At 46.6% G+C, this 25,129-nt stretch overlaps 1 protein-coding gene across 1 annotated transcript in view; it reads right to left on the reverse strand.

The window, feature by feature from the left end:
* Positions 1-15,769: 15,769 nt before the first annotated feature.
* Positions 15,770-25,129, reverse strand: part of slc4a1ap (solute carrier family 4 member 1 adaptor protein) — a 187,891-nt gene continuing 178,531 nt past the window's right edge. Inside the window, exons 14-15 of the mRNA XM_055636349.1 lie at positions 19,692-19,764; positions 15,770-17,299 (exon numbers count right to left, since the gene is read on the reverse strand). Of these exons, the coding sequence (XP_055492324.1) occupies positions 17,250-17,299; positions 19,692-19,764 (123 nt within the window). The 3' untranslated portion in view covers positions 15,770-17,249. The remainder of the gene's footprint in view (positions 17,300-19,691; positions 19,765-25,129) is intronic.

The following is a 25,129-nucleotide window of genomic DNA, read 5'->3' on the forward strand; positions in this document are numbered from 1 at the left end:
CCGACCCGGGGTCTGATTGCCGACGCGTGGAGCTGGCATCCCCCCGATGCAGGAGCAGATCGCCCTGATGCGGAGGGCCCAAACGCTGCCCGTTACGGGAGCCAAGATCGTCCCATCAATGGAGCGCTCGAGGCTCCCGAGGAGAACAAAGACGGGAAGAGATTGAACTGTTTTTTGCCTTCCATCACAGTGAGGAATGTGGAGGAGTCACCGTGGTGGATGTTCATGTTAAAATGTATTTTGTGTGTTCTGTTACTTTCTATTTGTATGACTGACTTGGCAAATGAAATTCCTCGTATGCAAAACATACTTGCCTAATAAAGTATTATCGTGAGTGTGATTGGATAGATGTAGAGTGGTGCAGCGGTAGAGTTGTTGCCTTACAGCGCCAGAGACCTGAGTTTGATCCCAAATACGGGTGCTGTCCAAAGTAGCAACATAGAAAATAGGTGCAGGAGTAGGCCAATCGGCCCTTCGAGCCAGCACTGCCATTCAATATGATCAAACAAAATCAGTCGCCCGTTCCTGATTTCTCCCCATATTTCTTGATTTTGTTAGCCCTAAGAGCTAAATCTAAATCTCTCTTGAAAACATCCAACATGCAGAGAATTCCACAGCTTCACAACTCTCAGGAGGAAACGTTTTTCCTCATCTCAGTCCTAAATAGCCTACCCCTTATTCTTAAACTGTGACCCCTAAACTGGACTCCCCCACCATCGGGAACATATTTCCTACATCTAATCCCTGAAGAATTTTATCTGTTTCTATAAGATCGCCTCTCATCCTTCTAAACACCAGTGAATACAAGCCCAGTCGACCCATTGTTACATCACATGCCATCCTGCCATCCCGGGAATTAACCTGCTCAACCTTCCCTGCACTCCCCCAATAGCAATAATGTCCTTCCTCAAATTAGGACACAATAGTCCAGATGTGGTCTCACCAGGGCAATATTCCCACACTTCAAAGATATACAGGTTTGCAGGTTAATTGGCTTGGTGTAAATATAAATTGTCCCGAGTGTGTGTAGGGTGGTGCTAATGTGTGGGGATCGCTGGTCGGTGCAGACTCGGTGGGCCAAAGGGCTGTAAGGGGCTGTATCTCCAAACGAGAAACTAAAGAGAAGGATATGGGCCAAACATAGACAGGTGGGCCTAGGGTAGAAGGGGCATGTTGGTTGATGGAGGCAAGTTGGGTTGAAGGGGTCTGTTTCCACGCTGTATCACTATGACTCTCTGTTGAAGACTGAAGAAGAGATAATACAGTGAGCAATTTTGGGCACCATATCTGTGGAAGGGTGTGCTGGCCATGGAGAGGGTCCTTAGGAGGTTTACAAGAATGATCCCGGGAATGATTGGGTTAACATATGATGAGCGTTTGTCGGCACTGGGCCTGTACTCGCTGGAGTTTAGAAGAATGAGGGGGGACCTAATTGAAACGTACAGAATAGTGAAAGGCTTGGATAGAGTGGATGTGGAGAGGATGTTTCCACTTGTGGGAGAGTCTAGGACCAGAGGGCACAGCCTCAGAATTAAAGGACGTTCCTTTTGGAAGGAGATGAGGGAGGGTTTCTTTAGAGGGTGGTGAATCTGTGGAATTCTCCACAGAATGCAGTGGAGGCCACGTCAGTGGATACATTTAAGGCAGAGACAGACAGATTCTTGATTAATACAGGGTATGGGGAGAAGGCAGGAGAATGGGGTTATTACGGAAAGATAGATCAGGCATGATTGAATGGCAGAGTAGACTTGATGGGCCGAATGGCCTAATTCTGCTCCTATCACTTCCGACCTTATGAACCTGATTTCAGACTTAAGCTGAAAAGAGTGCAGAGAAGTGCTATGCAGATATTGCCGATACTCAATTTGTAGTATGACATCTTGTCTTTATAATCAAAGAAGCCAGCATGCCATTGTAATCATTTCAGTAGTGCGCAGTGAGGATTTACGAGGATGTTGCCAGGACTTGAGGGCCTGAGCTATAGGGAGAGGGTGGGAAGGCTAAGACTTTCTTCCTTCAAGTGCAGGAGGATTAGAGGTAATCTTATATGGGGTATCGTATAGGAATTATGAGGGGGATTGGTAGGATGAATGCACACTTTTACCCAGAGTAGGGGCATCAACACCAGAGGACATGGGTTGAAGGTGAGGAAGGAAAGATTTAATAAGAATCTGAGGGGCAATTTTTTTCGCACAAAGGGTGGTGGATGCCAGAGAACATTGTTATGGCAGGAACTAATGGCCCTGTCCCACTTAGGAAACCTGAACTGAAACCTCTGGAGACTTTGCGCCCCACCCAAGGTTTCCGTGCGGTTCCCGGAGGTTTTTGTCAGTCTCCCTACCTGCTTCCACTACCTGCAACCTCCGGCAACCACCTGCAACCTCCGGGAACCGCACAGAAACCTTTGGTGGGGTGCAAAGTCTCCAGAGGTTTCCGTTCAGGTTTCCTATGTGGGACAGGGGCATAACACAGCAATGAAAAGACTATGAATTTGAGCAAGGACATTCTTGCTATTGTGGGAGTGCAGCGTAGGTTAATTCCGGGATGGCGGGACATACGTAAGCTGAAGGAATGGGTCGACTGGGCTTGTATTCACTGGAATTTAGAAGAATGAGAGGGGATCTTGTAGATACATATAAAATTCTTAAGGGATTGGACAGGCTAGATGCAGGAAAAATGTTCCCGATGTTGAGGGAGTCCAGAACCAGGGGTCACAGTTTAAGAATAGGGGGTAGGCCATTGAGGACTGAGATGGGGAAAAACCTTTTCACCCAGAGAGTTGTGAATCTGTGGAATTCTCTGCTACAGAAGGCAGTGGAGGCCGATTCACTGGACGTTTTCAAGGGAGAGTTAGATAGAGGTCTTACGGCTAACGGAATCAAAGGTTATGGGTAGAAAGCAGGAATGGGGAACTGTTTTTGAACGATCAGTCATAATCATATTGAATCGCGGTGTTGGCTGGAAGGGCTGAGTGGCCTACTCTTGCACCTATTTTCTATGTTACTATGTGTTAGGTTTAAGCAAGAGGGTTGGGAGCCAAGGTAGAAGCGAGGCATGCTTTAAAGAAGTTTAGTTTAGTTTAGAACTACAGCGTGGAAACAGGCCCTTCAGCCCACCGAGTCCGCACCCACCAGCGATCCCTGCACACGAACACTATCCTACACAAACACTAGGGACAATTTCCAATTTTACCGAGCCAATTAACCTACGAACCTGTTCGTCTTTGGAGTGTGGGAGGAAACCTGGGCACCCAGAGAAAACCCACGCGGTGACGGGGGAGAACGTGCAAACTCCACACAGACAGCACCCGTAGTCAGGATCAAACCCGGGTCTCTGGCGCCATCAGGCAGCAATTTTACCGCTGCGCCACCGTTCAGCCCTAGTATGTGTTAGATTGAAGCAGGAGGACTGGGAGCCAAGGTAGAAATGGGAGTTGAATAAATGAACGTAAAAAAGTATCAGGCACCTACTTCCATATCAAAGTGGAATGTATCTTTCAAACACGACTTCTAGCTTCCATTTATACAGTATTCTACATGACCCTGAAAGAGCTTTCTAGTTAATTGAGCAGCATGACTATAAGGTCTATAAAGTACAGAAGTGTGAAAACGCACATCTCCAGATTCAGGGACAGTTTCATCCCAGCTATTATCAGACAACTGAACCATCCTATCACCAACTGACCTGCTATCTAAATAAATGGCACGGTGGTGCAGCGGTAGAGTTGCTGCCTCACAGCGCCAGAGACCCGGGATCCATCCTGACCACGGGTGCTGTCTGTACGGAGTTTGTACGTTCTCCCCGTGACCTGCGTGGGTTTTCCCCGGGTGCTCCGTTTCCTCCCACACTCCAAAGACGCGCAGGTTTGTAGGTTAATTGGCTTCAGTAGAGCATAGAGAGTGGAGGAGGAAGTGGGATAGAGGGTGTGAACGGTAACTTGTGCCCAGCGTGTACGATGGAACTGGTGGACGGTCGGCGCGGAGAGTGGGTCACGGTGAATTTCTAATGAAAAAAGCAAGCTGGGGAACGTACAAACTCCGTACAGACAGCACCCGTAGTCAGGATCGAACCCGGGTTTCTAGCGCTGTGAGGCATCAACTCTTCCGCTGCGCCACGGTGCCGTGTCATGTTCTGCGCTGGATTGAAAATTCCACCAGGAACTGTGAGATTTACAGGAAGCATGAAGTGTGGATGGAGTCAATGGTGGGGAGGCTGGTCTGTGTGAGGGACTGGGCTACATCCACAACTCTCTTCAATTTCTAGTCATCTTGGGCAGAGCTGTTCCCAAACCAATGCAACCGAACAACATGTTCCGAGTGAAGATACACAAAAATGCTGGAGTAACTCAGCAGGACAGGCAGCATCCCTGGAGAGAAGGAATGGGTGACGTTTCGGGTCGAGAAGCTTCTTCAGACTCCAGACTTTCAGGGTGAAAGATATTGAACAACTGAGTGGGGTCGTTGGGTCAGTGAATGGAATTGAAAGATTCAGCAGAGGATCAGTCCCTTCGTCCCATGAGAGAAGGAATGGAATATAGAAATGATGGAGAAAAAAGATGTACTGCCTTTTCTCATCATTTGTGAGATAATACTAAGGGCGGATCTTAAATCAATATTTAGGTTGGAATTTTTTTTGATTTGATCATAGACCTTTGTTGATATAGAACATGGATTTTGATTAATGATGTCTGCAGCCTTTCACTGACATTAAAGATTTTTCATGAAACTCTGCATACATTTTGACTGCTATTAAGTGTGGAGTTTGATTAATATTTTTGGTGGGTTTTACTGATATTGGGTCGGAAATGTTGATTGATTTTGTGGCTGTTGTATGAATACCGATGGGATTTTACTTCGGAGTCACGTGAGTGATTACGTGAAGAGCCCGCTCAGCACGCATGCGCGACATTGAGTACACGCAGGCAACAGCGATGCAGTGGGAGTAGGCAGCTCCCGCTACAAGCCTGAAGGAAAGGAACGTTAGGTAAGTACTTACTTTCAGTTTAAACTAGCGACTTTGCATTTGTTTTTGCTCCACGGGGAGGAAAGCAGCAGAGGGAAGCGGCCCCCGTTCGACTCCAGGGAAGGAGCCGACAGTGGAGGGGGGAGAGGCGGCAACGGGACCGCACACGCTGCGGTCCACAGACACGGGTGCTGCGCTGATGCCCAGTCCGCTAAACAGCTGTCTGACCAACAGCAGCGGACTGGAGGGAAATTTAAAAACCGGCCGGCACCCCTGCAGACTCCCGACAAGGAGACTCACCGCCCGGGAACCGCTGAAATGCCGCCCGAAAACGGCAGACAGCCTCTAACAGCAAGGTCAGGACCAACCTCAGGCTGGAGACAGACACGGAAGATGGAATCAACACTTCAAACAAGAAACAAGAGGGTCTGTTTCTCCAAGCCAGAGGAAGGTAATGGAGCTAAAAACTCCAGCGAGACTTGCCTCAGGAGCAGGGGCAAGTCCGCCAAGGGAGCTAACACTCCCACTCCAGTGCCTAACAGCACTGGCCATCTCCCTTGTCGAGGGATTGATGGGAACCAGAGCTGGGCTGGTCAAGAAGAGGGGTCACTGGCTGAAAAACATCGGGAGTATGCCTGAGGTACAGGATCAGGAAGAGCTGCTGGGTGTGGCCGCTATGTGGCTCCACCACTAGCGAGATGGCTTTTCAGTCTCAACTGGCGGCCAGTTTACTACCTGTTCTTCTCAAAAAACCCCTCCAAGACAGGCAGCCATGAGATGTTGGATTTCATCACGCCTCCCCTAAATTGCATTTACTCAAAGTGCCCACCGTTATTGGGAGGTACATTGAGCATAGCTTTTAAAAACCCAAATATCTCAAAATGAATTTGACATCCCTGACGTCGGCTATCATTTTCGCATGCTCATCCCAGAGGGACAGGGTAGTATGGCAAAACACCTGACCCTACTGCTCGCAGTGCTCCGCAACTTCTCAGGAAGTCATAAAACCTGCCCTCAACTTAAGAAATTTACAGTACTGTGAGAACGCCGACCTCACAACCACAGATCCTGCTGTCTGGCAAAGTTACCAAACCAAGCCTAAAAAAACTGGACGAAGTGTCCAAAATATTCAGCTCAAGAGGGCAGGGTCTGGAATGAGCACCACACGTAAACCAGTCAGCAGTACCTCTAACACGAGCTCGGGGCCTGCATGCCAATCCCGTAAGCCTTTCAGGCCAGGGCCCAGAGCAGACCCCATGGAAAATGCGCCACCCTCCAACAAACAACATCCCTACAGACAAGGAACCACAAACCTAAGTATAACAGATAAGTATGGTTCCTATCATCACATAAAGGTGAAGGGTTTGTATTAATAGAGGGGAGGGAATTACACCTGGTTGGGAAACTATCACTCTTGGTGGTTATATTACAAATAGAATTAATATGTTGCCACCAGTACAGCATGGGGTCTACCCTCCCTGTAATAAACATGAGGGTCTAGCTTCTGGGGAAATATACCAGGGGTCATAAAAAAATCCCATATAGCCTTGGGTACCCTAATAACCACAGATGGTGAATGTCGCACCATCATTGATTAAAACCACATGAAATATTCATCAGGTATACCCACTTATGGAACCTATAACTGCTACCATGGATTCCTAGGATACTTTATGGTAAACATCGACTTTAAAGATGCATACTATTCAGTACCCCTTCATAAGGCTTCAGGTATACCACAATTTACCTGGATGGGGTAACCATGGCAAGCATTGCCATTTTTCATTCACTGCACATCTCGCATATGTATGTGACTAGACTTGGCTAATATGAGCTGAAGCTATCCTGATTCAAAACAGCCCTGACACTTTAAGGAACATTACTTCATGGCATGTCTATATATTCACGACAGACTATCCTTGGATGTAGCTATCAGCAGCATTAGCTACTAACTTATTTAGCCTGGGCTCTGTCATATATCCAGATATCTATGCTGACCCCATCCACAACATTGTCAATCTGGAATTCATTAATACTATCAGTTATGGCACATCAACCACCTATAGTCTACGTGATAGAGTATTGGGATCAGTAGCAGCTTTACTAGCTACTCAACATTGTACCTTTCCAGTGAGCTAGATACTAGTGTTCAACTATATTCCATACCTAGTATATGGTGGCATATGGGCTATCTGGAGTTATCATCACATAGACACTGGGCATTAACCTAGTTAGTCATTTTGAGTATGTTCTATTGAGTATATTCGTCGGACTGGCTGTAAGGCCACAAATGGACCTGACCTCGGGGTTTTTCATAGGAAGAGAACTTAACATTTCTGATGCCGTCCCCACAGTGGAGATTGATTCTGCTGTGGGGACACGTATGTGTCAAACTCTATACATGTGTTATGTCCATTTTTTCTTGTTTGTTAACCTTTTTCTATGGTATGTAAACATCCAAAGATGTTTTAAGTGGCCAGTGTCGTTATGGAATTCATTTGCAAATGCAATTGTGTAGCAGCCTCAAGCTCTTCTGAGAAGGATTGTATTTGTATCCTAGGTACACAAAAATGCTGGAGAAACTCAGCGGGTGCAGCGGCATCTATGGAGCAAAGGATATAGGCGACGTTTCAGGCCGAAACCCTTCTTCAGACTGATGGGGGGGTGGGGGGGAGAAGGAAGGAAAAAGGGAGGAGGAGCCCGAGGGCGGGGGGATGGGAGGAGACAGCTCGAGGGTTAAGGAAGGGGAGGAGACAGCAAGGGCTAGCAAAACTGGGAGAATTCAACGTTCATGCCATCCGGACGCAAGCAACCCAAGTGGAATATGAGGTGCTGTTCCTCCAATTTACGGTGTTGCTCACTCTGGCAATGGAGGAGACCCAAGTATGTTTTGCAACATATGAGGAATTTAATTTGCCACAGTCATACCAATAAAAAGCAACAGAACACACAAAATACATTTAACATGAATATCCACCACAGTGACTCCTCCACATTCCTGTGATGGAAGGCGAATAAAAAGTTCAATCTCTCCCTTCTTTGTCCTCCAGCGGTCGGGGGCATCTAACCTTCCATTGACGGGACGATCTTACTCCTGTAGCCGGCGGTCTGGGCCTCCTTGTCGGGGCGATCAAGCTCCTGCATCGTGGCGGAATCTCAGCTCCCCTGCGCCGGGCGATCTATCCCAGGTGGGGGCTAGTAGAACGTCGTGCGACTGTTGGAGCTTCCCGACATCGGTCTCTTACCTGAGAGCGAGCTCCTTGATCTCTGCATACTATCCAAACTGATCAGATAATACTATACATACTGTAAATGCAACCAAGCCAAACTCATATACAATAGGTTGAACAAAGGTGAAGATACATGGAGCTGTCAGGCAGCAACTCTACCGCTCCTCCACCGTGCCGCCCATATTCTGGTCGCCCCTTTACTGGAAGGATGTGGTGGCGTTGGAGAGGGTGCAGAGGAGGTATACCAGGGTGCTGCCTGGATTAATGGCTATTAGCTACAGGGAGAGGTTGGACAGACTTGGATTGTTTTACCTGCATCGTCGGAGGCTGAGGGGAGACCTGATAGAAGTTTATGGAATTATGGGAGACACAGATAGCGTAGACTTCCGAGGTTCACAAGGACAAAGGAGTGTATCTCTAAACTAAACTAAAACTAGCAAACTGAGCTCATACCACAAATGGACGATTGATAAAGATCACCAGAAGCTGCAGAATTCCACATCGTCCAGAAGACTCAGGGTGCCCAGATGAAAGGAGTTGCTATTTTATGGTCTATGTTTCAGCTTGAGCTGCTCATCACTGAGACAGACTAATGCCTCACAGCGCCAGAGACCCGCGTTCCATCCTGACTACGGGTGCTGTCTGTGTGTGGGGAGTTTGCACGTTCTCCCTGTGACCTATGTGGGTTTCCTCCGGGTGCTCTGGTTTTCTTCGACAACCCAAAGATGTTTGTAGATTCATTGGCCCTCTGTAAATTGCCCCCTAGTGTGTAGGGAGTGGATGAGAAAGTGGGATAATGTGGAACTAGTGTGAACAGGTGATCGATGGTCGGCGTGGACTCGGTGGGCCGAGGGGCCTATTTCCAACCTCTCCTGATAGATAATACCATCTAATGTGGGCAGCATTCTGTTAAGTAGTCATGGGCCACTCTCTCAATTCCACTTCAGCTGGGTGTGGAAACGATGGATGAGGTGAAGAATAATCTGGGCGGCACGGTGGCACAGCGGTAGAGTTGCTGCCTCACAGCGCCAGGGACCTGGGTTCCAACCTGACTATACGCAGTTTGTACGTTCTCCCCGTGACCGCGTGGGTTTTCTCCGAGATCTTTGGTTTCCTCCCACACACCCTCTAAATTTCCCCTAGTGTGTAGGATAGTGTTAGTGTGGGGAAATCGCTGGTCGTCGTGGACTCGGTGGGCTGAAGAACGTTTCCGTGCGGTATCTCTAACCTAATATCTCCATTATGGTAAAATATGTATGCAGTATCATTACCAAACGAGTGTTGGCTGCTGTATACTCTGATAATATTCAATCAGACAGAGGAGAGTGGTGCTGGTCATTTGTCTGATCGCATTTCCATAGAGTTTTCAATGACTAACGAGCTCAGTCAGAAGTAATTAATTGAACCAATCTTCTCTGCCATTGCAGTGTTGTAAAATCATTAGTTCTCCTGGGTATCAATTAAAAAAGCAAACACCATTTGTAACGTTGGAGTGTAAAGATTGCTATGATGGCTGGAGTAACTCAGCGGGTCAGGCAGCATCTTTGGAGAGAAGGAATGGGTGACGTTTCGGGGTCGAGACCCTTCTTCAGACTGAGAGTCGGGGAAAGGGAAACGAGAGACATGGAACAAATGAATGAAGAATGTGCAAAAAAGTAACGGAAACAGGCCATTGTTGGCTGTGGGCTAGCTGAAAACGAGTTACAGACAGAGACTCAACAAGACGACAATGAAACTGGTAGAACGACATGGAGGGGATGGAGAGAGAGGGAAAGCAAGGGTTACTTGAAGTTAGAGAAGTCAATATTCATACCGCTGGGGTGTAAGCTGCCAAAGCGAAATATAAGATGCTGTTCCTCCTATTTGCGTCTGGCCTAACTCTGACGATGGAGGAGGCCCACAGTGGATTGTGTTATGTAGTGCATACATGTGCACACAAATTTATTTTTATATACAGTTCAGTACAAGTATCACAATGTATAAGCACTTACATACGTCTTAGATAAGCATCTCAGATACAGTACAAGTGATGCAGCAGTACACTGAGATGTGTACAGAGTCGCCAGTTTGGGGCCATTTTCCCAGTTGATGTGAGTGCAGGGTTCCTGACCTGACCTGACCATGAAGGCCCATTGTCATGGCGACGTTGCAGGGTCGACCTGGCCAAGCGTGGTCTTGGTGTCCTCCACCGCTGCAGGGTTTTGCAGGTACATCTCAGCAGTTGATTCCTGTTTCCGAAGGGTTCAGGCGATACACAAATGCACCCAAATTACAAATGCACCTCTGCAGTCCTTCCTGCCTCGGCCGTTCCTGTGGCACTCTCAGGCATAAAGCTGCTATTGTAATAGTTGTGGGCTGGCACGGTGGCGCAGTGGTAGAGTTATAGCCTCCCAGCGCCAGAGGCCTGGGTTCCATCCTGACCACGGGTGCTGCCTGTACGGAGTTTGTACGTTTTCCTTGTGACCTGCGTGGGTTTTATCCGGGATCTCTGGTTTCCTCCCACACCCCAAAGACGTACAGGTTTGTAGGTTAATTGTGTTCGGTAAATTGTTCCTATTGGGTACATTAGTGTTAGTGTACAGGCTGATCGCTGGTCACCGTGGACTTGATGGCCAAAGGTTCTGTTTCCATGCTGTATCTCTAAAATCTAAATCTGAAGAACGATGAAAGGCTTGGCTACAGAACCCTATTAGAGTCATAGTGATACAGTGTGGAAACAGGCCCTTCGGCCCAACTTGCCAACATGTCCCAGCTACATTAGCCACACCTGCTTGCGTTTGGTCCATATCCCTCCAAACCTGTCCTATCCATGTACCGGTCTAACTGTTTCTTAAACGTTGGGATAGTCCCAGCCTCAACTATCTCCTCTGTTCCATACACCCTCCACCTCTGTGTGAAAAAGTTACCCCTCGGATTCCTATTCCTATTCCCATCTTTTCCCCTTCACCTTAGACTTATGTCCTCTGGCCCTCAATTCCCCGACTCTGGGCAAGGGACTCTGTGCATCTACCCGATCTATTCCTTTACACCTCACATTTCTCCTATTGACCACCTCTTTGGACTTTTACCATGGACTTTTTTTTAAATTGTGTTTTGCAGGGATATTTGGGTCCAAGTCCCTAACTTCCTATATAGAGTCGTAAAGAAGGTGTGTGGTCTGCTTGCTTTCACAGGTCGGGGCGTTGAGTCAGGATCTGAAGTAGGTCCAGAAACATCACCTATCCATGTTGTCCAGAGATGCTGTCTGACCCGTTGAGTTACTCCAGCACTTTGTGTCTTTCATTGAGTCATGACTGACTTTTTATTTTCACCATCTTGTACAATTTATCTTTCTGCGTGTGTTGTCTGTGATGCTGCTGTAAGCAAGATTTTCATTGTACCTGCACCTCACCGCACTTTACAATAAAGTCGATTTGACTTACACGGAATATAGACAAGCACAGCACAGGACAGGCCCTTCGGCCCGCAATGTCTGTGCCGAACAGCATTGAATCTTAGAACTCCGGACCTTGTTCTTGGAGCTCCAGTTCATTGAGCCACGTGACTATCAGAAAGAAGTTCTACAGATTCACTCTCTCATCCTATTGCCACAGGCAGTGTCCGACATAGAACTTAGATCAGTAAAGCACAAGAACAGGCCATTTGGCCCGCAATTATGCCAAGACCCTCACTTATCTACCCGCACATGATCCACATACCTCCATTCCCTGCATATACACTTGCTTTTCTCAAAGCCTTTTAAACGCCACTATCGTATCTGCCTCCACCACCACCCCAGGCAGCGCGCTCCTGGCACCCAGCACCCTGTGTAAAAAACATGCCCCGCACATCTCCATGAAACTTTTCCCCATCACACCATAATGCAATACCCTCTAATAATTGATATTTTCCATCCTGGGGAAAAGGTTCTGACTGTCTACCCTATCTTCACCTCACGTAATTTTTATATACTTCTATCAGGTCTCCCCGCAACCTCCGGCATTCCAGAGAAAACGATCCACGTCGGCCAAACCTCTCCCTGTATCTGATGCCCACTAATCCAGGCAGCATCCTGGTAAACCTCCTCTGCACCCTCTCCAAAGCCTCCACATCCTTCCTGCAATGGGGCGGTCAGATGGTCGACGGGACCGGCAATCCACCTGAAGGATCGTAGGGGCCAGTCAGTCCAAAGGCTTGTCGGATAGCAGAACCGAGAGGCAGCTGGAGACACTGGGCAAGGAGAGGAGATGGACGTCGGTTACGCGGGAACTGCTCCAGTACAGCGAGCGCGCGGGCTGACCGGACTTTGAACAATGGCGCCACAACATGGCGGCGCCCGCATGTGTAATAAATGCAAAAAGAACTTCACTGTGCGGTTGCACACGCATCAATAAAGCATCATTGAAGCAAGACACCAAATGCGGCCTAACCAAAGTCTTATAAAGCTGCATCATAACTTTGTTACTCTTATACCCGGTTGATAAAAGCAAGGATACTATATGTCTTCTTTACCACTCTCTCTACTTGAGCTGTCGCTTTCAGAGAGTTGTGGACTTAGATCCCACAAACTCTATAAGATGGAGGTATTCTATATTTCTACAACTTATATTGACCTCTTATGTGTTCGTTAGGAATAGAGTTGCCAACTGTCCCGTATTAGCCGGGACATCCCGTATATTGGGCTAAATTGGTTTGTCCCATACGGGACCGCCCTTGTCCCGTATTTGACCGCTACTACTCAGGTCGAGGGGACTGTCGGGTTGGAGCGCCGCGTCCGGCCCCGCCTCACCCGTCCCGACGTAGTGCAGCCCATGGAGTGCAGCAGCAGCGCCTCGCCCGTGGCCCTGTCGGTCAGCAACCCGGCCAGATATCCGACCTTCGGACCTTCGCTTACCGTCGACACCATGACCCCTCCTTCTCATGGCTGATCACCGGTTCTTTGCGCGCGACGGCCTGAGCCAAAACTCCTCAGCTGGCCCGCTGGCTGGGCTTTGTGTGCAGTCCAGCACCCGGGCCAACTCATCATTCACCCAGCCACGGCTGACGAATTGCCGTTGGGAATTTGTCCCTTATTTTGACCTTTTGTCCCTTATTTGGGAGTGAGAAAGTTGGCAACCCATGTTAGGAAGGTGGGGGCATTTACTTGCTTAGTGTCATTACCTATAATTTTTACAGATCCTTTTCCAGAATTGTTTTAAAAAATACACTTTCACTGATTTGTGCCTTTGGAAAGTGGTGAAATCATTGGACAAAGTCAGCATGGATTTACGAAAGGTAAATCATGTCTGACGAATCTTATAGAATTTTTCGAGGATGTAACTAGTAGCGTGGATAGGGGAGAATCAGTGGATGTGGTGTATCTGGACTTCCAGAAGGCTTTCGACAAGGTCCCACATAAGAGATTAGTATACAAACTTAAAGCACACGGCATTGGGGGTTCAGTATTGATGTGGATAGAGAACTGGCTGGCAAACAGGAAGCAAAGAGTGTGAGCAAACGGGTCCTTTTCACAATGGCAGGCAGTGACTAGTGGGGTACCGCAAGGCTCAGTGCTGGGACCCCAGCTATTTACAATATATATTAATGATCTGGATGAGGGAATTGAAGGCAATATCTCCAAGTTTGCGGATGACACGAAGCTGGGGGGCAGTGTTACCAGTGAGGAGGATGGTAGGAGACTGCAAGGTGGTGACTTGCATAGGCTGGGTGAGTGGGCAAATGTTTGGCAGATGCAGTATAATGTGGATAAGTGTGAGGTTATGCATTTTGGTGGCAAAAACAGGAAAGCAGACTATTATCTAAATGGTTGCCGACTAGGAAAAGGGGAGATGCAGCGAGACCTGGGTGTCATGGTACACCAGTCAATGAAAGTAGGCATGCAGGTGCAGCAGGCAGTGAAGAAAGCGAATGGTATGTTAGCTTTCATTGCAAAAGGATTTGAGTATAGGAGCAGAGAGGTTCTACTGCAGTTGTACAGGGTCTTGGTGAGACCACACCTGGAGTATTGCGTACAGTTTTGGTCTCCAAATCTGAGGAAGGACATTCTTGCCATAGAGGGAGTGCAGAGAAGGTTCACCAGACTAATTCCTGGGATGTCAGGACTGTCTTATGAAGAAAGACTGGATAGACTTGGTTTATACTCTCTAGAATTTAGGAGACTGAGAGGGGATCTTATAGAAACTTACAAAATTCTTAAGGGGTTGGACAGGCTAGATACAGGAAGATTGCTCCCGATGTTGGGGAAGTCCAGGACAAGGGGTCACAGCTTAAGGATAAGGGGGAAATCCTTTAAAACTGAGATGAGAAGAACTTTTTTCACACAGAGAGAGGTGAATCTCTGGAACTCTCTGCCACAGAGGGTAGTCGAGGCCAGTTCATTGGCTATATTTAAGAGGGAGTTAGATGTGGCCCTTGTGGCTAAGGGGATCAGAGGGTATGGAGAGAAGGCAGGTACGGGATACTGAGTTGGATGATCAGCCATGATCATATTGAATGGCGGTGCAGGCTCGAAGGGCCGAATGGCCTACTCCTGCCCCTAATTTCTATGTTTCTATGTTTCTATGAAACATTTTAAAACATTGCAGGGAGATAGCACTTTTTGGGAGTTTCTATACATTTGGTCTGAAGTGCTACACGCTGCAACACCACCATCAAGTGGCGACATGTAGCATAGTTGAATAAAAAGGACACAAGGTGCTGGAGTAACTTAGCGGGTCAGGCAGCGTCCCTGGAGAACATGGATAGGTGACGTTTCGTGTTGGGACCCTTCTTCAGCACAGTTTGTTTGCACTCTGTCACTATCGAAGAGAGATCGACAGGAGATGCTGCCTCATAAAGGCAGCCAGCATCATCAGAGACCCACACCACCCTGGCCACACACTCATTTCACCCCTGCCATCGGAAAGAAGGTATAGGAGCCTGAAAACTGTGACGTCCAGGTTCAGGACCAGCCTTTTCTCTGCAACCATCAGGCTATTAAACACTACAAACACCAACTAAACTTTGAACTACAAACTACCTTGGTTGCATGAGGGACTTTCAACTTTTGTTTTGTTTTGCACTAATATTGTTATTTAAAAATGTATTCAGCCTTTTTTGTTTATGATGTTATTTATTGAGCACTGTCTTTACAGAAGTGTAATGCTGCTGCAGGTAAGCATGTCATTGTTCCGTTTCAACACATGTGACAATTAAACACTCTTCTAATTTCCATGCTTCAAAATTAATTCTCTACATCTATCTGTGTACTGCGTTAAAATTCTCCTCAAAGCCCTTTAATGAGGTTTAGTTTAGTTTAGAGGTACAGCATGGAAACAGGCCCAGCGACTCCGCGCTGACCAGCCATCACCCGTTCACACACTAGTTCTATGTTATCCCACTTTCTCACCCACTCCCTACACAACAGGGGCAATTTTACAGAGAGCCAATTCACCTACAAACCTGAAGGTAGACAAAAATGTTGGAGAAACTCAGCAGGTGAGGCAGCATCAATGGAGCGAAGGGAATAGGTGACGTTTCGGGTTTGTTTCCACGCTGTATCTCTAAACTAAACTCAAAATGGTGAGCCAAGGCAACACATCAACATCAAACATGACAAAAAACTTCAAACCAAAGACATTTATTCCCAGAGTAACATAGCATTTGGAGGCTACCACAAAATCGTGGTCTCAGCCTTCGAAAAGTGACTGCACGACATGGCTGCTGTCATATACATGCATAGAAGGACGCTTTTCTGACTATGTCTCAGAAATTCCCCAAGTCCCCCCTATTTTTAGTATTGTGAGAATGGTCTGTGATATACCCCAAGAAATTCCAAGCTGGTGAGAATGTTACTCTAATATTGTACCCACAAGTTTCTATTACAGAAATAAAACACGGACAACTACTGCAGGAAGCAACAGGATGGTTGGAAGAATATGGCGCGCGTGCGAGTTCTAGATGCAAACACACTGTGGGGTCAAGGTTATTTGCTGCAGGTACCTTATCCCAAACTTCCACTGCATCAATGGAGAGCGCAGTGAGAATGCAGAGTCAGGCTCTTTCACCCGTTAGCTTTGTCAGGCCTGCAGTTGCTGCAAAGAAGGACACAAAGTGCTGGAGTAACTCAGTGGGTCAGGCGGCATCTCTGGTGAACATGGATAGGTGGCGTTTTGGGTCAGGACCCTTCTTCAGATCTGCAGAAAAGTCTGGATCAGAAACGTCACCGTTCCTGACCTTTTTGTAGTTTAGTTTAGAGATACAGAGCGGAAACAGGCCCTTCGGCCCATATTGTTCGCGCCGACCAGCGATCACCCCATACGCTAACATTACGCTATACACACACTAGGGACGTTTTACAATCTTCACTGGAGCCAATTAACCTACAAACCTGTACGTCTTTGGAGTGTGGGAGGTAACCGAAGCCCTGGTGAAAATGTACAAAGTCCGTACAGACAGCGCCCGTGGTCAGGATGGAACCCGGGTCTCTGGTGCTGTGAGGCACCAATTCTCCCACTGTGCCACCGTGCCACCCAAAGTTGAGCTACTCCAGAACTTTGCGTCCTTTTGCGCCCTGGTCAGCATCTGCAGTTCTTTGTTTCTCCATTTTATAGCTGCTGTAAATGTTTGCGAGTCTCTGTTTACTGCATGAGCGGGCAGGGAGTAAAATGGAGAGTCACCTTCTGCATCAAGCGTAAGGTTCCTGTTTTACCTCTTGCTGGATGTAAGGGGAGGGGAGGGGGTGTGTGCCTCCATGTTGTATGCAGGGATGATGGCCAGGAGGTCAACAACAGCAGCAGGAAACGCTGCCATGTGCTTGTTCCCCATTGTGTCAGGTCTTGGCTATGAGAGTCTAGGAGGCAATGACGGTGATTTACCCCCTTCTGCCCCCGAAGTGGAAACAGTGGTATTTAATCGGTGGACATTTTGCGTACAGCAGGAGCCCGTGACTGGGTGCAGGAACGCAAGCTGTAGCACTCTTATCTTTGGTATGGTGCTGGGGGAGCCACCTTGCCCCAAGTCCAACCGCGATGATGGTGGCATAGCCGCATCCTCCGCCACATCTACCCTCGCCGAGGCCAATGCGTCTTCCTCAAGCCTTCAGTAGCCGTATTTGTCATTCAGGTGTGTCCTGCCATCACCTGTCTGACCTTTGAGAGGAGAAGGAAATAAAAGTGAACAATCCAACTAAATATCAAATGCAATACAGACCATTATCTTACACAAAACGTTATACCCTTTGTCCTGTATCTGTACACTATGAACGGCTCGATAGTAATCATGTATTGTCTTTCCGCCGACTGGATAGCACACAACACAAAAGCTTTTCACTGTACCTCGGCGCACGTGGCAATAATATAAAGCAAATGAAATATAAAAGGTAGACACAAAATGTTGGAGTAACTCAGCGGGTGAGGCAGCATCTCTGGAGAGAAGGAACAGGAACTTCACCCATCCCTTCTCTCCAGAGATGCTGCCTCACCTGCTGAGTTACTCCAGCATTTTGTATCTACCTTCGATTTAAACCAGCATCTGCAGTTCTTTCTTTCTTATAAAAGGTCTCAGAGGTTATGGGGAGAAGGCAAGAGAATGGGGTTTGGAGGGAGAGATAGATCAGCCATGATTGAATGGCAGAGTAGACTTGATGGGCTGAATGGCCTAATTCTGCTCCTATCACTTTTGGCCTTATGGAAATTATGAGAGGCACAGATAGGATGCACAGTCAGAATCTTTTTCTCAGGATGGAAAAATCAACTAATACAGGGCATAGCTTTAAGGTGAAAGGGGCAAAGTTTAAAGGAGATCAGTGGGGCAAGTTTTTTTTTACACAAAGGGGGGTTGAGTGCCTGGAACGTGTGCTGTCTATGTGGAGTCTGTACGTTGTCCCTGTGAATATGTGGGTTACTTCAGGGTGCCCAAGTTTCCTCCCACATTCCAAAGATGTGCAGGTTTGTAGGTGAATTGGCTTCGGTAAATTAAATCGGTACAGGAAATTAGGGGGAAAAAAATAGTGTAGGAAGGAATTGCAGATGCTGGTTTATACCAAGGATAGACACAAAATGCTGCCCATTTGGTCCATCAAGTCTACTCCACAATTCAATCATGGCTGATCTATCTCTCCCTCTTAACCCCATTCTCCTGCCTGCTCCCCATAACCGCTGACACCCGTACTAATCAAGAATCTGTCAATCTCCGCCTTAAAAATATCCACTGACTTGGCCTCCACAGCCGTCTGTGGCAAAGAATTCCACAGATTCACCACCCACTGATAGGAATATTGCACAATTTTGAGATTTAAAAAATCGAGCCTGTAATTTATCCCATCAGATAAAGCATAAACATAACCTTAATTTGATACCTAATTCACTTTCATATCTTCAGTATTAAAAAAGCTATGGTCATTTTCATACTCAGAAATTATCATCTTGTTCCCTATTGCTTTTCCATTAACTCAACACTAAAGCTGTGATCGAGGACAGTCAATTGACATAAAAGCCCATAACTTTCTTAAAAATTAAGAGAACTGAATGAAATTTTCAGTTATTATAGATTTAACCATTCTGAAACAAATATGATACATCTTACTTGGATGGCCTGAAATTAAAGTATATAATTAGTTAATTACCTAATTAAGTAGCTAAATACAAAATTAACCGTTGTGACGGAAATAGTAATAAACACCCAGACTGCCTTGAAAATTCAAAAATGTGATATTCTCAAGATCAGAACTTTAATATTATTGTAACGTTAAAACAAATAGTAAATACCCAACAAAAAAATCATGTTCATCAGTGTCATCAAATCAATTAATCTAATTCAATTACTAGATCTAAACATCTATCTCTTTCTTAAGAAAAGGCTAAGAATAATTTTTTAAATAACCAAATTTTCCAAATAACAAGAAATCACAATATAACATGATTTTTTACAGCTCTTTGTCATGAATTTCTATGCCAAATGGAAGGAATTGAATGTTTAATTCCCATACATTTTACTCTTTTTCACTGCAGCAGGCAAGGGCCGTTTTACACAGATATTTGTTCAAAATCCAAAAACATCCACTCAAGATAATTAAAATCATTATTTTTTGCACAATCATGTCATAAGAACATCTAAATTATCTATATTTTGTGTTATTGGCTCTCTACGATCAATATTTTCAGACTAAACATCTCACTAAAACTTTACTGTGGAACCTTTCAGATATTTAGTATGGAAATATTGATCGTGGATAGACAATATGGATCGGGAATAGACATGCAGGTTTGTGGGTTAATTGGCTTGGTAAATGTAAAAAAAATTGTCCCTAGTGGGTGTAGGATTGTGTTAGAGTGCGGGGATCGCTGGTCGGCGCAGACCAGGTGGGCTGAAGGGCCTGTTTCCGCGCTGTATCTCTAAACTAAACTAAAGTAAACTAAGTTGTGTCGCCCCTTAATGATGCAGACGTCATTCATGTCAGTTCTATTTCTGAAGAACTATTCTGTCTCGATGTGACTCATGGTAACAAGATTCAAAGTCTCTCTTGCGGCTGAGGAGAGTTACCTGTAGGGGGCATCCACACACAGTAGTCAGGATCGTCGCTAGGGTAATGCTCCGGTAAGAGTTGCTGAGGTGGCTGTGGAAAGAGAAATATTATCAGATCAACAGAAATAATTGGAGTCAAAGATAACTGATCAGCATCTGTTGTATTGCAGCATCTAGCAGAAACCCCCCCCCCCCCCACTTTGCCGGAGCTGGAAATGTGACAGGAAAATAGAAAACGTTACAAATAATGATCCAGAACATCCACCATCCGAAAAGTTAAGGGTGTGTAGGAAGGAACTGCAGATGCTGGTTTACACTGAAGATAGACACAAAAAGCTGGAATAACTCAACAATATCTGGAGAAAAACGTTAACCTGCTTGTCTGAAACTTAGTTGTAAATGCCTGTTCACCAGTTCCTTTCGGAACGGCGGGTACTGATTGGGGATGATCAGCGATGATCAGCCATGATCACATTGAGTGGCAGTGCTGGCTCAAAGAGCCGAATGGCCTACTCCGGCACTTATTGGCTATTGTCTATTTTCACCTCGCGAGGAACCTGTTACGGCGTAAATAGAAAAGGCTTCATTTATTGCTTGTACATTGAAAAATATGGTTCATGCTGGTGGGCCAGTTCAGACATCAATACAGAGCAACAGGTTTGGGGGGGGAGGGGATGGGGGTAGCAGTAACATTTGTAGCCCCCGTTTAGTAGAATTAGACATTAGACATTAGAGATACAGAGTGGAAATGGCCCTTCGGCCCATCGAGTCCGCGCTGACCAGCGATCACCCCAGGCACTGGCACTATCCCACATACTAGGGGCAATTATCTGGAACACATGAGAATAAACTCTCTTGGCTTGACTTGACTCTTGATCCATTGTCCACAGTTGGTCGTGTGTTTTCTGCTGCTGGGCAGGCTATTCTCGAACCCTTTTCTCTCCTCTTCAGATGCTCCTTAAATCATTCTTTTCTGAATCAGCTTTCTACCATCTGTCTAGACGTGGCTCACTGTCAGCTCTGTTCAATAAGGCTCCTTGAGACATTTCACTGATTGAGGTGCCACAAAAAATGCAATAAAAATAGACCAAGTTGGAGAAATAAGTAGCTGGCATTTTAAATCAGCTATTTTCTAGGAGTGTTTCGGATGAAGTCATTGATGTGAATCATTAACTGTTTCCATGACCACAGTTCCTGCCTGATCTGCTATGCGTTTTTCTTTTGTTATCTTGGTTTTTCAGCATCTCCCTTTCCAAAAAACATGCAAGTTGTTATTATAGGCAGACATCATTACGTTAAAGGTCCAGTGCCTTATTTGATCAGTGCCAAGTCATTTTTAAACGTTATCAGCAAACACAGATGATATTCATATGTCATAGGAACAGAATTAGGCCATTCGGCCCATTATGTCTACTCCGCCATTCAATCATGGCTGACCTATCTTTCCCTCTCAACACCATTCTCCTGCCTTCTCCATAAACTCTGACACCCGTACTAATCAAGAATCTGCCAATCTGCACCTTAAATATATCCACTGATTTGGCCTCCACAGCTTTCCCTGGCAATTAATTCCACAGATTCACCACATTCTGACTGAAGAAATTCCTCCGCATGTTCTTTCTAAAGGTACGTCCTTTTAGTTTGAGGCTATGAGTTCTAGACCTAGACTCTCCCACTAGTGGAAACATCCTCTCCACATCCACTCTATCCAGGCCTTTCACTATTCGGTACGTTTCAATGAGGTCTCCTCTCATCATTCTAAACGCCAGCGAGTACAGGCTTAGTGTCGTCAAACGCTCACCATATGTTGACCTGATCATTCCTGAGATCATTCTTGTAAACCTCCTCTGGGCCTTCTCCAAAGCCAGCACATCCTTCCTCAGTTATGGGGCAAAAAACTGCCCACAATAAGGTCTAAAATTTCAGCCAATATTTCCCATATCTGTTATAGCAGGGCTGCCAACTCTCACGCTTTGAGCGTGAGACTCACGCCCTCAAGCAAAGTCTCACGGCCTCACACTCATCAGAAATTTCTCACGCTCAGTGGTGAGAAATTTTGTGATCAACGAAAATGTCAAAACTCGGATAAACTGCATGGTCCGCGGGTGTTGGGAGAGCAGGGGCTGCGGGAGGGATGGGAGCAGAACCAGCGGACGGAACAGATGCGGGGAGCCGGGACGGACGAGTGTTTGCCGGGGACGGCGTGTCGCTCGCTGCAGCTCTGGCCATGGAGCACTCCGGACAGTGCAAGTCCCGGGCGTCGGAGGCGTCGCGAGCTCCGCTGCCGCTGCCGCGAGAGTCTCTGAGCCGAAGGGAAAGACTCTCAAAGGAGAGGGAGGAGAGAGAGAGAGGGGGAAAGAGAAGTCAAGTGGGGGGGAGACAGAGGAGGGGGGGAGACAGAGGGGGAGGGGGGTGAGAGGGGAAGGGGAAGGGGGGGAGAGGAGTGAGAGAGAGGTGGAGAGAGAGAGAGGGGGGGGGAGGAGAGAGTGTGAGAGGGAGAGAGAGAGGTTGGAGGGGCGAGAGTGAGGTGGGGGGGGGGGGGGGGAAGAGAGAAAGGAGGGAGAGGGAAGTAGAGAGAGAGGAAGAGAGAAAGGGTAGGAGAGAATCGGAGAGAGGGGGAAGAGAGAGGGGTGGTAAAAGAGAGAGGGGGAAGAGGGGGAGAGGGGGAAAGAGAGAAATGGGGTAGAGAGATAGGGGGGCAAATAAAAAGAAAGGAAGGTTTTGCGATGTGGCCGTGATTGAATGGCGGAGCAGGTGATGGGCCGAATGGCCAATTTCTGCTCCGATTGTTTATGAACTTATGAGCTTACAAGGTGGCGCCCGCCGCACAAGGTGAAACTCGAGTTTGATGCACTCCCCTCGTTTGTCAGCCTCTCCGCTGCCGCATGTGATGATGAGAATCTGCTGCAGACCCTGTAGCAGCTCAGACAAATGTTCCACCGAAAGCGAACCAATGCCTCCTGGGGCCGCTTCCTCACAGATCAACCTGCAGCTAGCTGCCTGTGCACAACATCACAGCACCACAGCTCATTCCTCTCCAGCCAAGGCAAGGAGGATTGCTTTCTCCCTTCATCTGGCCCTTCGAACCTCCAAAACAAAAATCATCTTCAAACTCGCTTTGGAGAGCTCAATGTCTTATTGACATTCCCCTGATTTATTGAATCCAGCCATCAGGTATAGCCAGGAGTGTGCATGGAATAATCTGCAAGGCGACTGAGCAATCATCAGCCCTTTTGTTTCCTTTCAGTGTGACCCTCTTCAATTGAATAGCGTTTTATTTATGAGCAACATTTTTCATTAGGTCTCAGGTCTAGGGGTTGACTCCTGCTTATCTACCTGGCTTGGTTCCGTTCCAATCTCAGTGCAAATCAATTGAAGCTTGACACCTCACAAGCCAGACTGGTAGACGAACAAGAAATGAGATGTGCGGTTTAAAGGACATTCTTTTTTTAGGGTGGTGGGTACCTGGAACGCGCTGCTGGGTGGTGGAGGCAGATACGATAGTGGCATTTAAGGTGAAGGGGAAAAGATTTAATAGAAATCTGAGGGGTACCTTTTTCACATAAAGGGTGGTGGGTGTATGGAACAAGCTGCCAGAGGAGGTAGTTGAGGCTGGGACTATCCCAATGTTTAAGAAACAGTTAGACAGGTTCATGGATAGGACAGGTTTGGTGGGATATGGACCAAACGCAGGCAGGTGGGACTAGTGTAGCTGGGACATGTTGGCCGGTGTGGGCTGAGAGGCCTGTTTCCACACTGTATCACTCCATGACTCTAAGGGACATACGGATATGCAGGGAATGGAGCGATATGGATTGTGCAGGCAGATAAGGGTTGGGTTGGTCTTAGCATCATGCTCAACACAGACATTGTGGGCCAAAGGGCCTGTTCTTGTGCTGTTCTGTTAATTACAAAGACGTTGCCAGGACTCAAGCACCTGAGCTATTGGGAGAGGTTGAGCAGACTAGGACTTTATTCCTTGGAGCACAGGAGGATGAGGGGCAACCTTACAGAGGTGTACCAAATCATGAGAGGAATAGATCAGGTAAATGCACAAAGTAGGGGAATCGAGTGCCAGAGGACATAAGTTTAAGATGAGACGAGAAAGATTTAATAGGAACCTGAGGGGTAACATCTTTTACACAAAGGGTGGTGGGTATATAACCATATAACAATTACAGCATGGAAACAGGCCATCTCGACCCTTCTAGTCCGTGCCGAACACGTATTCTCCCCTAGTCCCATATACCTGCGCTCAGACCATAACCCTCCATTCCTTTCCCGTCCATATAACTATCCAATTTATTTTTAAATGATAAAAATGAACCTGCCTCCACCACCTTCACTGGAAGGTCATTCCACACAGCCACCACTCTCTGAGTAAAGAAGTTCCCCCTCATGTTACCCCTAAACTTCAGTCCCTTAATTCTCAAGTCATGTCCCCTTGTTTGAATCTTCCCTACTCTCAGTGGGAAAAGCTTATCCACGTCAACTCTGTCTATCCCTCTAATCATTTTAAAGACCTCTATCGTCCCCCCTTAACCTTCTGCGCTCCAAAGAATAAAGCCCTAACTTGTTCAACCTTTCTCTGTAACTTAGTTGCTGAAACCCAGGCAACATACTAGTAAATCTCCTCTGTACTCTCTCTATTTTGTTGACATCCTTCCTATAATTAGGCAACCAAAATTGTACACCATACTCCAGAATTGGCCTCACCAATGCCTTGTACAATTTTAACATTACATCCCAACTTCTATACTCGTACAAGGATTGTAACATAGTTGTATAGTAGTTTATTTAGTATATTTGTTTGTCTTGTATTATGGTGATGGGTGCTGCTTTGTTTTTTACTGTACGGCTTATATTAATTTAATATCTGCAAAAAATATTTTTGATTATTAAAAAAAAAGCTGGCTACCAAGCTGACGAAACTGGGTCTCTGAGCATCCCTCTGCAATTGGATCGTCAACTTCCTCATCCACAGACCACAGTCTGTTCGAATTGGCAGAAATACTTCTTCCTCATTAACATTCAGTATGGGAGCACCTCAAAGCTGCGTGCTCAGCCCTCTGCTCTCCTCACTCTATACCCATGACTGTGTAGCCGGACACAGTGCGAACTCCATCTTCAAGTTCGCCGACGACACCACTGTTGTTGGATGCATTATAGATGGTGATGAGTCAGAGTATAGAAGTGAGATTGACCGGTTGACTAACGACCTGCCTTTAAATATCAGTAAAAAAACAATGAACTGATTGTGGACTTTGGAAGAGGAAGGATGAGGACCCACAATCCTGTTTATATCAACGGGACGATGGTGGAGAGAGTCAAAAACCTAAAATTTCCTGGGCGTGCATATTTCCGAAGACCTTTCCTGGACCCAGCACACTGATGCAATCATAAATAAAGCACATCATCGCTTCTACATCCTGGGATGGTTACAGAGATTCAGTATG

Source organism: Leucoraja erinacea, chromosome 5 (genome assembly GCF_028641065.1).
Source record: "Leucoraja erinacea ecotype New England chromosome 5, Leri_hhj_1, whole genome shotgun sequence".
In the NCBI taxonomy this organism is placed as follows: domain Eukaryota; kingdom Metazoa; phylum Chordata; class Chondrichthyes; order Rajiformes; family Rajidae; genus Leucoraja; species Leucoraja erinaceus.